A 14,073-nucleotide genomic window follows, 5' to 3' on the forward strand; every position below is an offset into this window, starting at 1 on the left:
AATAATTCAAATATATTCAAACTCACTAAGTGCTTTAATGCGAAAGAAAATCCAAACTTCTTTGTGATCCCAAGTGTACAATGTAATTCTTTGTTCTCAAATGTGTCTTAACATAGCAATTAATGCAAACTTATAAATCACATTTCTCAAATAAGAGAAGAGATACCAATCATATCTCTTATATATATGATTGTCAAATGTAATTTGCATTTAAATATCTCTTTTTCAAAATATAATAATTTACAAGTCTTATTCACTAAACATATTTTACAAATTCTACTTGTGAAATACAATTTAAATTAGTAAAATATAAAGTCACTCAAAATATAACCAATAAAAGGGGGAAAAATAGCAGAGATATAACCAAGAAAGAAACATTCTTCCACTTTACTTCCCTACTACTCGCAACTTCCAAAGCGAATCTCTCTTCCCCAGTCACTCCCCTCCCCTCCAATGTTTCGATCTGTAATTCTTCTCTTTGCAGAGCTTTCAAAATCCCACAAGGATCTGTAATTAACTCGCAAAAAATCCACCCAAAAGCCACAAAAATGGAAGATTTAGACACCCAAATGGTCAAAATTTTGAATCAAAAGTAGAAATGAATAGACAAATGAGAAGAACCAATAGAAAGTGCAGGCTTTGGTGGCCAACCCATCTTTCTTGTTTAAATCAATTGACTAATTTGCATTCCTATGCTTTCTTGTTTGGTTGGTTTATCTCTTCATCTGATGCTTCTTTCGACATTGTTGTTGCATTCGCTTGCGATGAATCTTCACTTCTTTCTATGACGACCCATATGAATCTTGAGGTAAAATTTCTTAAATAACCCTTCAAAGATTCATAATTTTGCAATCTGGGTTTATGTAATTTAGTGTTTGTTGTGAGAAAAGTTGAAAAAAATGCCTTAATGTGAATTGGGTTAATCTCAAAATATGAAAAAAGATGAAACATTGATGAGCTGGGTTGGTGTTCAAATTTCACAATCTGGGTTGATGAGAATTTAGTATCCAAGTTTGTGTTTTTTCAAGTTTGTTGTGATGTGAATTGAGTTTCTAAGTATATCTTTTCAAGTTTGTTGTGATGTGAATTGAGTATCTAAGTTGTGTTTTCAAGTTTGTTGTAAAAAGTGCATGTTGCCTTACTCTAAAAGTTTGTTGTGAAAATGGTGAGCTAGTTAATGTCAAAATGGTGGAATAAAGGGTGACCTGGGATCATTTTCAAATATGAAAATAGTGAAATAAAGGGTGAGATGTGATCATCTTCAAATATGAAAAAGATGAAACATAGTCAACTGGTTAATATTTTTAAGTGTGGAAAGGGGAAGTGGGTAAAGGTTGAGCTTCCTTCCCTCTCTTATTTAACTGTTTGACACCATTTTATGGAGATGAACTTGGCAATGAAATTTTGCCTTTTTATTTTGAAAAAGAGATAATGTTTGGCATCTATAGAGTATAACTTGTGATGAATTAGATTTTTCGTTGATTGCTAAAAAATTAGGAAACTTTGGGACTAATGAATCTTTATTGGCTATACTTGAGGAATCTGCATAAATAGATGGTATGAGGACATGCGGTTAAAATGAGGGTAGTTAACATGGAACTTCCTCCTTGTTCCAAATATAAGCCACATTTATGCTAAGAAATAACCAATGAAAATGTGGTAACATTCTTTGGTATGGTGCTTTTAGTAAAATACCATTTTCTCCCCTTTACACACTTAAAGCTTAGGTACTAAAGTAAATGCATTTAATTTAAGGAGATAAAATTTCTAAACCTCAAGCAAATGGATCAATATGGTTGGTCTGAGCAAGTTTCTTCTGGTTTTTATTTGATATGAGAAGTCTGGATGATAATCATTGAACATATGTCAACGTGGATTTAGAGATGTTTGGGATCAATTATACACCCACAAAAACATGTACTGTGTAAGTGGCTTTTGTGGGTGATAACCCTCCGTCCATTATAGTTTTGTCCAGAATTATAGGAAATCACATTCTTATTACTTATACTTTGCAACTATCCCATGCTAGTTCATGGATTTGATTCATTTGTACAGATAACTATGTTGTATTTCTTTACATGTGCACTATATATATATTTTATGAAAACTGTTTTTTATTCTTTTACAAATTTGTTGCAATTATCTTGTACTAGTATTTTTGTCTAATTTATTATATGATGATTTCTGTCTCATTTTATTAGAGGGTTCTTCAAGGCATAAACAGAAAGATGCCTGTGTTTCTACAAGATAAAAGCAAGTTATCTCTGCTAGGTTATTATGCAGCAGATTTCAGCAGCAATGGGCAGTTGCTAATGGTCAGAAGCAAAGGGAAAAAGCATGTCAACTCTACTAGTAAGAGGACATGTGTGTGTGCTGAACAACATGCACCTGAAGGGAAACGTGGAAGATGGAGATGTGGATGTCACAAATTGGATGCAATACTAGAGCAGAGTAGGGCATTCTCTTTAAAGGATAATATTTGGGCACAGATTGTATGTGATAATTCTCAAGCTGTTAGCAGAAAAGTAGAGCTAATACCAAAAGTTCATCATATACATAGGATGGGAGAAACCATATTCCAATTAGATGTCCACGTATGTAAGTCATAATCACCCATACGACATCCTTAGATTTACTTGACTTTGTCTTGCTGTTCCTTATTGTTCTATTTTTCTTCACAATAAACTCAGGTAGTGTTTTACGGAATTCCTGTGTTTGGTGGCCACCATTACTCATTGGGTTTCAAGAGTTCATCTGAGCAGGTGACAAACCATTGCAAGAAGCCTGAATGGGTTAAGGATCTTAACAGGAAGCGGCCATATCTTGACTTGGTATACCAATTATGAAGTTTAATCTTACCTGCACTGTTAACTGATTCTAAACCTCTTTGCTTTCAATTATCTGAAAAACAGGATGCTGTAATTCTATCTATCAACACTGCTAATGCAGCTAGAGTCTTTACAGAAGCAAATTATTCTGCCAAAAGATCCAGGGCTCCCTTCCATTTCTTTTGCATGTAACATCTTTTAAACTTTGACATGCTTTGATTTTCTGCTGCTTCATTGGTTTCTCTGCTATTTCTAATAGCTATCCAATGTCTTGCCAGGTTTTCTATTTTGACATGGCAACTGCTTGCTATATTGCTTGCATCATTCTCTACTATCTTCTACGTTATCCTTCAGTTCTTCCATGCCTGCTTGATCCATGTGTCTCACTCATATATCTATGTTGCGTTGGAGAAGGTATTCTCCAATACATGCAAAAATATGGAAATTCGATGCTGCCAGCTCCTCTATTGGCCGGTTATTCTCAAAGATTTTGGTCTCAGGTAAACTTTCTCTGATAACCTTTTTTTCTGAACCATCCTGCTATGTGTGTTCTGTGTATTCTGGATAGAGCAAAATGAATGCAGAGGATTCATATAATGAACCTGGTGCAATTGATTGATATGTGTATACTATTTTTTCTGCTATGCTTTCTGATTTTAATTTCTGCACTAAGAGGACTTGTATTTAGGTCTCAATCCTGTGTGGAGTATGCTGAGAAAGCGGCATTTCACAAACATTCCATGTGGGCAGGCCTTGTAGTTGATCTACTTCTGGGGAACTTTCTTGGCATCATATTGTGGTCTCGAGCTAGAGCAGCTTGCGTGTGGGTTTCAAGTTTTTCTGAAAATGCCACTAACTATCTTCTGCGTACTGGTTGTGTGTGGCTTATGGGAAACCCAGCGGGATTCAAGTTGAATACTGAGCTAGCCGGAGTTCTTGGAACAATTTCCCTGATTGCTATTCAAATTTGGTCTACCCTATGGTGGTTATTGGGTTTCTTCTTGATTCATCTCATAAAAGTAGTAGCTGTATTTGGTTCATTGTTTGGTCTGACAGCAGCAGCTGCTCTGATCATCGACACAATTTCACTAGCAACTACACATGTTTCTGCTCTTCAGTGGTTGCTTACACTGCTATATTCGTGGCAAATACAGGCAGTAGATGCTTTATGGCGACTTTTCAGGTATCTTTCCCTATAATGCTATCTGCACTCTAAAGTATCTTGTGGACTGGTATTGATCAATTAATCCAGGGTTAATCAACTTTTATCTTTTTGAGGTCACTACGTGGTTTAGACATGGTGACCAAAAATATATAGTCCTTTTTCTTTTGGGCATACAACAGAACTTGGTTCATTCTTGTAGGCTACTTAATAACATTGGAAAGAGGAGGTAAACATTGAAGCTTCATCACTTAACACTAAGTGTTCCCTATGAACATTCAATCCAAATGCCCTAAAAGCTAAAAATAAATCTTTCATCATTTTTAGTGAAGTGTGAGTTGAACCAGTTCTCCCCTTTTAAACTTAAAAAACAAGGATCTTTACCTTTGTCTGGAATTAATTAGTCAATAATTTTACTTCCGGGGTGACTGGAAAAAATTATGGATATTAACCATGGCGTAGGGACTATTTTCTGCTGGACAACAGATCGGAAAACACCACCATTTGCTAAAGCAGGAACTGCAGGAAAAGAAGGAACAGAAAAAGGGGGATATGTAAGATCAAGATGGGGAAAATAATGTGTGATCTATGTTAGGGTCATTCCTTGAGGAGGAATGAGGTAAAAGAGGGACGTGAATTTTCGCAAGGTTAATATTGTCTAACAATATAGAAGAGGAGTGTGGTTATCAAAAGGGGAGTGTAATAGCTTCACACTTTAATTTGGTTATTCATCTGATACCGTGGGGAGTTTAGCAGCTGAAAGGAAAGATGACTAACCAAAAATACCTAACCTCGCTGTCTATGTTCTGGTTATAATCATTATTTAACTTATATGGAACAAATGTTCATTTTTGACGGCCTATTTAGTCTATGCTTTCTATTATATTTACTTGTCTCTTCAATTTTTATTCCCATGGTTGTTTTTCCCAAACTGTGCTCGTCAAACAACTCCTTCATGGACATCCACCATAACTTTGCTTGGTTTTTAACTGGAAAGGACTGCTTAACTGAGCTATTTTCACAAAGTCACTATATCATTTTCTTGCGAAACCAGTATAAAGCATGTTGTGTCAGGTCTCTCCTTTTTATAGATCTCTTTTGTCTTTGTTAGTCACCAATATGCTTCTGTTGTGGTGGTTGCTTAAAAAACCACTAACATTTTGCCTCCTTGAATTGCAGGGGTAGGAAGTGGAATCCTCTTCGTCAAAGACTAGATAGCTATGCATACAGTGTGGAACAACATGTTGTTGGGTCTCTCCTATTTACTCCACTTTTACTTCTGCTACCAACGACTTCATTGTTCTATATTTTCTTCACCATTATGAAGACAACCATTAGCTTTGTTTGCATAGCCATTCAGTTTGGCATATCTATAATTCATGCCACACCTTATATTAAGATTTTCTTTTGGTTCATGAGGAGGAAACGATTTCCTAGTGGATTATGGTTTGAGATTGTTTTGTGTCAGAGAAATGCCACTAATTCAGCAGAGGTTAAATCTGCTGATAAGACTGTTTCAGGATCTGAGGATCCCCACCACTGTAGATCTGCAGTTCCGGTTTCATTTCTTCACAGCAATTTTTTGAGCTTAAGTAAGTCCTTGAGCATTTCTATTTAATTCTTAAAATTTTGTGACCAAAGAGGTGAAGGATAACATATTTATTGCTTCTAGAGTTTGTTTTATTGGATGGGAGGTCTCCTCTACGTGGTGTGATCCTTTTTACTGCAAGTCCAACTTTTAAATGTTAATTCCACAACATCCTCACCTTTTTCTGATAGTATCTCATTCATGTAGTGGTATCTACAACTCGGGGAGCAAACATTTTCTTCAACAATTGATTGAGCAAGGGCTCTTTAGTGTAAATTTGACAGGATGTTTATTGTTTCTCCCATAGTTACACATTTCCCCTTTCCAAGTAATAGAAATTTTCTACTACCACTGTAATGACACCAGTGAAGTGAACCGACAAAGAATAATATACATGACAAGTTTTCACATAACTGTTGCACCATTTTACCATGTCAGTGAGTCGAGCTGGAAACTAGAACTAGCTTCTATCTGTTCCCAGCTTATCATACTTTCATCTTACTTGCCCATGGTTGTATAACATCTTTGCTTCTTGTTTATTCTTTTTTGAAGTGTGTTTATTGTGTTTGCTAACTCCGCAAAAATATGTTGCAGGACAAGTAGTTTGGCCACACTACAGAAATGTTTTTTCTGATGTATCTAGATCTTCTATTGCATTGTCAGCTTATGGAGTTCTGACAGGGAAAAGGTATTTCAACTTTTCTTCAATAGATCTTCTCTTACACCTTTTAACTAATTCTTGAGATATGTTTGGTTTGACGGAAGTCTTTTTTCAGAAAAATGTTTTCCACGAGAAAGTCATTTTCTAGTGTTCAGTTACAAGAAAATGTTCTTTGAGGTCCCATCAAAAGAGGGGAAATGACTTTTCTCCTTTATGGGCAGAAGTCATTTTTCCTACTTCATATTACTTGCTACTTATTATTATTATTATTATTAATATTAGTCTTTAATATATTTTTCTTAGAAAATATTTTCCAATCATCAATCAAACACCGGAAAACATTTCTCAGGAAGTGTTCTTTATGGAAAATGACTTCTGTCATACCAATATCTTAATCTTGCTGGCTTTCTCACTTCTGTTTACTTTCTCATTATATAGAACTCCATCTGCTCCAAAGATTGGTCTTCCTCCGACACTGCCATGGGTGTCTATTCCGTACAATGAATACTGGCGCCTTTGCCATGAAGCAGTCCTCGATTGCAGGCAAGATTGCTACTGCCAATTGCACCAATAGTTGTCAAAAAAGGTAGGACAACAACAGAAGACAGAGAATTCTTTAGCGTGCTATGTTTCACACTGCCATTCCATACGCGTATTCCTTTCATTATTTTCAGTGTCAGGAATTGTTTCATAAAATTTTGTACACGTGAAGGCGAAAGGTAGTGTGGAAGAGTAAGCTATTTGTGTATAGTTAGAAGGGTTTTTGTTTTTTTTGGCCATCTTCTATCCATGATGCAGCAATTTTGTTTTGTTATAGCACTGAATATTTGATGAATGGAGTAATGTTCTTTTCCTTCTTAGACTACTTTCCCAAAGTTCATCTCTATATTTGTTATTGCAATGAACAAGTGTTAACAAGGTTTGTGTAAAGTTCACTAGGTGATTTGTTTCAATCTGTCTAAATCTTGATGGACAGAGGTCGAAGTTAATACATTTGGATATGTCTTCTTATCTTTTCCCATCTCCAATTTCGGAATATTATAGTTTCTTTGTCCTTCAATTTTGTTGCTATTTGAAAACAAAAGACAAAGGGAGCAAGTCTTGTGACAAAGTTACTTTATACATATGTTGGCGATAAAATAGTTAAGGTGTGTTTATACTGGTTTAGTTTAGATATCACCATTTTAAAAAATAAACTACATGTAACATCATCAATAAGATAAATATATACTATTTATTTTGTTTTCTTATAAAATCAATTCAAAACATTTGAGAGGAGATGAAATGAAAAAATAGCATAAGCACTAGGTAGCAAAATGTGGCATAACCTTAGTATATTTATCATGTCCTTTTATTATAGGTGAACATAATTTTATCTTGGTAGGTCTATAGTACTATAAAATAAAGTTATAATTAATGACTAGAGAAAGTAGCATAATAATCTTTAATTAATTAATTAATTAATCATGCATGCCTATAAAGTAAATTCAATGAATTGATTTGGGCCGTTTACCTACCAAACTTAGCCACGTGACCAAATGCTAATTATAAGGATCCAGTTGTTAAATAGGCCCCACATTGCACTATGTTTTGATAAAAATATTTTTTTTAAAACAAACTAGTGATAGCGTCATATCAATAGGTTCAATTCTATTTTGAAGTTCATTGACTTTATAGAATCATTAATATATTAGTTTATCGGCTATAGATCTATCAATTATTGATCATTATCATTTTAGTTATCGATTTAATCGTTAAGGTTTGATATACAATTTTTTTTTAATTAAGAATCACTTATAAATAAAGTGACAAACCAAATGAATTATGCACATGAGTTGATATATTACATCTTACTCAAAAACAAATACTAGCACATTGTAGAATCAAAGAGTTTGAGATAGTCAGAAATAAAAGTATGAAACTAAATCTTAAGTCAAAAAATTTTATATATTAAATGGTATAAATATAATTTCTTAATTTAATATTGGATTATCGGTTAATCTCGAAAAAACCTCAAACCGTTAAGAATCAATAACCCGATAATTAAAATAAAAATCAAAATCAACACCAGAACTCCTAAACTAATAACACATTATTGATAAACCAATAATATATATATGTGTGTGTGTGTGTGAAGATGCCAAAATTAAACTATAAGGGCTGGGTTTACCAATTTAATTTATATAATAAATTTAATATAGAAAAGATACTTACAAAAGTTGAAATAGAAAAGCTAATAAAGACTATAACAGAAAAGCCTAACGAATTAAAAAATAGAACAACTGAATTAGTTACAACAATTACTAGGCAAGTAGCAATAGTAACTATTGAAGTCAACGAATTAAAAAAGACAATACAAAGACTAGAAGAAAAACTCATTTCATGAATGATTTATGTCAAGATCCATCATACGCTAGAGCCCTAAAATTTACAGCTAGCATCCAACCAGATCCACAAGGGTTGATGATCACCAACCTGCAAGTAAATCAGATCAAGTAATTATTAAAAAATTGATAAATAATAAAAGAAAAAGAAGCTCTAAAAGAACAACCTAGGAACTCAGAAATAGAAGAATTAATAACCCAATAAAAAAATATAGAAATCACTCCATATAAAGACAGACCAATAACAGCCAGAAAACCTCAAAAATGGATTTTCTTTCAGGTAGAAGAGCAGCAGCCGAAGAAAGACCACGAGTAAGTTTCTCTGATAATAGAATAGGAAATAGCCTTATATCATGAATTTTAACACGACACAAACAAGAGGATAAACAAATCCAGGAATTAAACCAAGTAATATATATAGATAAAGACATAAAAATATTCCAACTGAATCAGTTAAACCTACTTAACCCAAAGATATTATATGCTACAGGATATTTTGCGAGAAATAATCAGCTATATAGACATTATATGGAAGAACAATCAGCTATAGGAAAAGAAATAGCTACTATAAATCTAATAAACCCAGAATATCTAAGAGGGATAATACATAACAGACTGACATTAATGCATATGGGATTAATAGTAGTAGGATTAAAAGGATTAACTAGAAAAAATCTAGGAACTAAAGTATTAATAGTAATATACGATGATCGGTGGTCTGATCTAAAGAAATCCATTATAGGATTAACAGAAGTAGATATGACCAATAATGGAGGAATATTTTATATTAGCCCGGATTTTATGATTAATTTAGAAGAATTCGGAAAGCATATAAAAATAGGAATACAGACTAAAAGATACGAAGAAATGAGTAGCGGGAATAATCTACTTATGTGTGTAGGCTTCATTGGAAAAATTGCATCAAGTAGCAATACAAGGTTTAGACTAAAAGTAGAAGATATAGTAGAAGTAATGGGTAACAAGGGCATAAAGCTAATAAAGCCAATAAAAATAAATTCAGAAGAGCATGCAGGATTAGAATGGAACTTGGAACAATTCAATGAAAAGAAAGCACTCACACCGGAATCTCATCTAATGTACACTAATACAAAAGGAGAAACATCAATAAGATTTACCAATTATAGCTACTCTAATCAAACAGATCCAGAAGACGAAATAGAATTAGAATCCGAAAAAGAGCTAATGAATGTAGAAATAATATAGGAAGGATATGAAGTAGATGAAGCGTTGCAAGAAGCAGAAAGAAAATATAGAGATAATGAGACTATAACGTTTAAATGCAAAGGATGTAAAATAGGAAATATGGGCATAGCAGAAGTAGAAAGACATTTTAAAACATGCAAATTCAGAACAAATAATTTAGGATATAGAGACGAGTATAATAACCAAGAAAGATTAGCAAGCCTTGATGAAATAATAGAAACTATATATGTTAGCGAAGATGAAACCGAAAGGAATTCTATAATAAGTCAAAAAGAACTTATGGAATCCACCAGTTCAAGTGCTAGTCCATTCCAAAGAACTGCCCAACCTCATACTGTCACGTCCCGAGCTACCCCCGAGACGCGGACACGGGACCTAGGACCACAAGTGATCCCAAGCTAACCCTGCTGGCATGATCATGAGCATACTAAATATAATCTGAATAATAGAAATTGTGCGGAAGCTAAATCATAAATAAATCTGAAAGATGGGGAATACCCATATACTATAACTGAGATATATGAAAACTGATGAGTTTAATACAAATAAGTTATTAACTCAATACTAACCTGAATCTATCTATGTCTGGAATAAGCCTCTAAACTGACTAGAAATGTTGGGACATGCCCCAACTAGATCTAGCAAAACTGAAACTAAAGACTAAAAGCGATAAAGATAAACATGTCACTAGTCCTCGAAGAATGAAGACTCACCATTGATGCTGCTGAACTGAAGATCGAGAACCGATCTAAGCGTGATCTGGATACTGAGCACCTGAACCTACATCACGAAAAGATGTAGCGCACGTATGCGTCAGTACTTGAAAGGTACTGAGCAAGCAGGACAGAGTAAAGGTGAAAGAATATATAACTGAACAAAGCAATAAAGCAATGAAATAATCTGAACATGATATAGATACTGAATACTAAGCTAACTGAATGCAATGACCAATTTATAACATGCTGACTGAATACTGAATGAACTGTAAATGTGGTCAATGCAATAGAGTCTGACTGAACTGTGGGAGCTACTAATAACCGACATAAAACCACATGAGCTAAATGTGGAGTCCGATGTATACGCCTCATTGAGAGGACCCAATATACCCTGCTAGAGGTATAGAGGCATGCTGGCGTGATCACTAAACTAATGTTGCCCACATAGGGGACTTACACCTACGTGGCTCGTAGTTCTAGGACTATATGGGTACGCTGAAACCCTAGTCCAACTCGGTATTATGCTACTCCCAATAGATTAAGTGGTTAACACATTATGACTGAGTTTCTGTAAATATTAGATAGCTCGAAACTGAACATGCAAACTGAGAATGCAACAATTAATATGATAATGATGCATTCATAAACTGAGGCATGTAAAACTGAATACTGAAATATCTGACCTAGCATGTGTAATTCAAGAACTAAAGAAATACATAGCTAGGGTTCTGAAATTCATGCGATAAACTGAGCAATAACATGATAATCTGATTTTGAACATTTAAATAACTAATTCATGATGATCTGTTCAAATTCTAGAAACCCTAGGTCTGTTCATAATCATGGAATCAAGAATCTAACTGAATTCTAGGGACCTAATAGGCGAAAGGAACCCACTAGTGAAATCCCACATACCTGGTGACGAATTCCACGGAGAAATCTTTCGATTTCGGGGCTGGAACTGATGGAACCTTGCTGCGTTCTTGAACTAGGGTTCTTGACCTTTTTCTCCCTTCTTGCTTCTAATTTTCTAAGTTTTGATTAATGAATTTGACTTAGGTAAGTTCTAGTTAGGTTTCTAGGCTTAAACTGATTAAAATCTCATGATTTAGGGTCTAAACGATGTATCTTAGGAGTTAAACGAAATAGGAAAAGACCAAAGGACCCCTGAATTAACTATTGTCGGAGTGACCTACGGATTGGACCTACGGGCCGTAGGTCAATCTACGGTCCGTAGATCGCGTCCGTAAGTCAAGCCTGCTCGATAGGCCTTCACTAAAACGAGCATAACTTTTTACTCGGAGGTCGGAATTTAGCAAACTCAGTGGAGTTGAAAAGATAATTCAATTATCTATCTAACCATAGGTCATGGGACACATAATTCATTTTGTGCTAAAAGTTATGACCATCTGAAGTTGACCCATCAGAATTTTCAGCTAACTGGCTGCTAACCTTCGATCTACGGTCAGACCTACGGACCGTGGATCGAACGACGGTCCGTGCTGGTCAACCGTAGTTCGTGTCAGAGGCTGGGTAAAGGAGGTCTTGATCCACGGACACAGACCACGGACCGTGGTCTGATCTACGGACCGTGGGTCTGTCCGTGAGTTGAGACTTAGCCAATTTTTTCTGAGCTGGCTGGGGAGGGGTTGCAGTGGCGAACCACGGACCACCAGCACGGGCCGTGGTCTGACCTACGGTCCGTGGATGGTGACCGTAAGTTGCACCTGCAACTTCTCAAAATCTGCATTCTTGTCTGTTTCGAATACGGGGTGTTACATTATCTCCCCTTGGGACCATTCGTCCTCGAATGAAAATTAAACTAGCTGAAATGGAGGGAGAGGGCTGCAATCCCTACCACTGAACATTGAGAACTGAATTTCTGACTGAACTGAGTTCCAAGAACATGCAAATACGCTGAAAATGCAAGTACAAACTGAAGGAACATGATTCTAAGACTGAATTTACGCATGAATGACTGAAAAACTGAAGAGGAACTATTACCTCAAGCTGGAATGGAATCGGAAGGAAAGAGGTGAGGATACTTGGACTTCATGGCTGCTTCTGCTTCCCAAGTAGCTCCCTCTACTGACTGACTCCTCCACAAAACCTTGACTGAAGCGACTTCTTTATTTCTCAACCTTCTAACCTGACGATCGAGAATCTCAACTGGTACATCCTCATAAGAAAGACTATCTTTCACAGCCACACTCTCTAATGGCACTATGGATGCTGGATCACCCACACACTTCTTCAAAGAGAAATGTGAAAGACTGGATGCACTGCTGCTAATTCTGCTGGTAACTCTAACTCATAAGCCATTTTACCAATCCTTTTCAAGATCCGGTAAGGGCCTACATATCTGGGACTGAGCTTTCCTTTCTTGCCAAATCTCATCACCCCCTTCATAGGTGACACTTTCAGGAAAACCCAATCATCAACTTGGAACTCTAGTTCCCTTCTTCTCACATCTGCATAAGACTTCTGGCGACTCTGGGCAGTCTTAAGTCTATCTCTAATGAGTTGCACTTTCTCCATAGCATCAAGGACCGAATATGGTCCTATCAAGGCTGCTTCACCTACTTCAAACCAACCAACTGGAGATCTACATCTACGCCCATACAATGCCTCATAAGGGGCCATCTGAATGCTGGAATGGTAACTATTGTTGTAGGCGAACTCAATAAGAGTAAGGTGATCATCCCAACTACCCTTGAAGTCGATCACACAAGCTCTCAACATGTCCTCTAAGGTCTGAATGGTACGCTCTGCCTGACCATCCGTCTGCGGATGAAATGCTGTGCTAAGATTAACCTGAGTACCAAGACCTTTCTGAAATGACTTCCAGAAATGAGATGTAAACTGAGGACCTCTATCTGAGATGATAGACAAAGGAACTCCATGAAACCTCACAATCTCATTAATGTAAAGCTTAGCATAATCCTCCGCCGAATCTGTAGTCTTGACCGCCAAAAAGCGAGAAGACTTAGTAACCCTATCAACAATCACCCAAATGGAGTCATGTTGTCTGCGAGTACGAGGTAAACCTGTGATAAAGTCCATGTTGATCACCTCCCACTTCCAAGTAGGAATGTCAATCTCTTGAGTCATACCTCCTGGTTTCTGATGTTCTACCTTGACTTGCTGGCAATTAGGGCACTTAGCCACAAAATCTGCTATATCTCTTTTCATACCATTCCACCAATAGACTTCCCGCAGATCACGGTACATCTTAGTGGCACCTGGATGAATAGAATATCTGGAATTGTGGGCTTCTGCGAGAATATGCTGTCTCAATTCACCCACATCAGGAACACACAATCTACCTTGATAGCGAAGTACATCATCTCTCCCTTTGGAGAAAACCTCCACTCTCTGATTGTGGACTGCACCCTTCTTAAGTTCAAGCAAGATTGGATCACTATCTTGCATTTCCTTAACCTCTACTACCAAAGAAGATTCTGCCCCATTCTGAACCGTTACACCACCATCTGATATGCTTATAAGACG

At 36.1% G+C, this 14,073-nt stretch overlaps 1 protein-coding gene across 2 annotated transcripts; it reads left to right on the forward strand.

Moving 5' to 3' along the window:
• The first annotated feature begins 366 nt into the window (after positions 1-366).
• LOC125820976 (uncharacterized) lies at positions 367-7,095 on the forward strand. Of its 2 annotated transcripts, none has more exons than XM_049500404.1 (9): positions 367-808; positions 2,202-2,598; positions 2,695-2,831; positions 2,913-3,016; positions 3,107-3,328; positions 3,517-4,011; positions 5,170-5,582; positions 6,173-6,266; positions 6,678-7,095. In XM_049500404.1, the coding sequence occupies exons 1-9, from the start codon at positions 599-601 to the stop codon at positions 6,811-6,813; spliced, it is 2,208 nt and encodes a 735-aa protein (XP_049356361.1). In that variant the 5' UTR covers positions 367-598; the 3' UTR covers positions 6,814-7,095. The 2 variants fall into 2 exon arrangements, with proteins under 2 accessions (XP_049356361.1, XP_049356362.1); XM_049500405.1 differs by having other exon boundaries at positions 2,202-2,594; positions 2,691-2,831.
• Positions 7,096-14,073: the final 6,978 nt, after the last annotated feature.

This window comes from Solanum verrucosum, unplaced genomic scaffold (genome assembly GCF_900185275.1).
Source record: "Solanum verrucosum unplaced genomic scaffold, falcon-dt-bn FXZP01000232.1, whole genome shotgun sequence".
NCBI lineage: Eukaryota > Viridiplantae > Streptophyta > Magnoliopsida > Solanales > Solanaceae > Solanum > Solanum verrucosum.

Bases quoted from the DNA above. Each gene is read 5' to 3' on its own strand.
- LOC125820976 (XM_049500404.1), top strand. From the start codon at position 599: ATGAATAGACAAATGAGAAGAACCAATAGAAAGTGCAGGCTTTGGTGG. The intron at 809-2,201 runs GTAAAATTTCTT...TCATTTTATTAG, and splicing joins CGACCCATATGAATCTTGAG to AGGGTTCTTCAAGGCATAAA. The intron at 5,583-6,172 runs GTAAGTCCTTGA...AATATGTTGCAG, and splicing joins CAGCAATTTTTTGAGCTTAA to GACAAGTAGTTTGGCCACAC.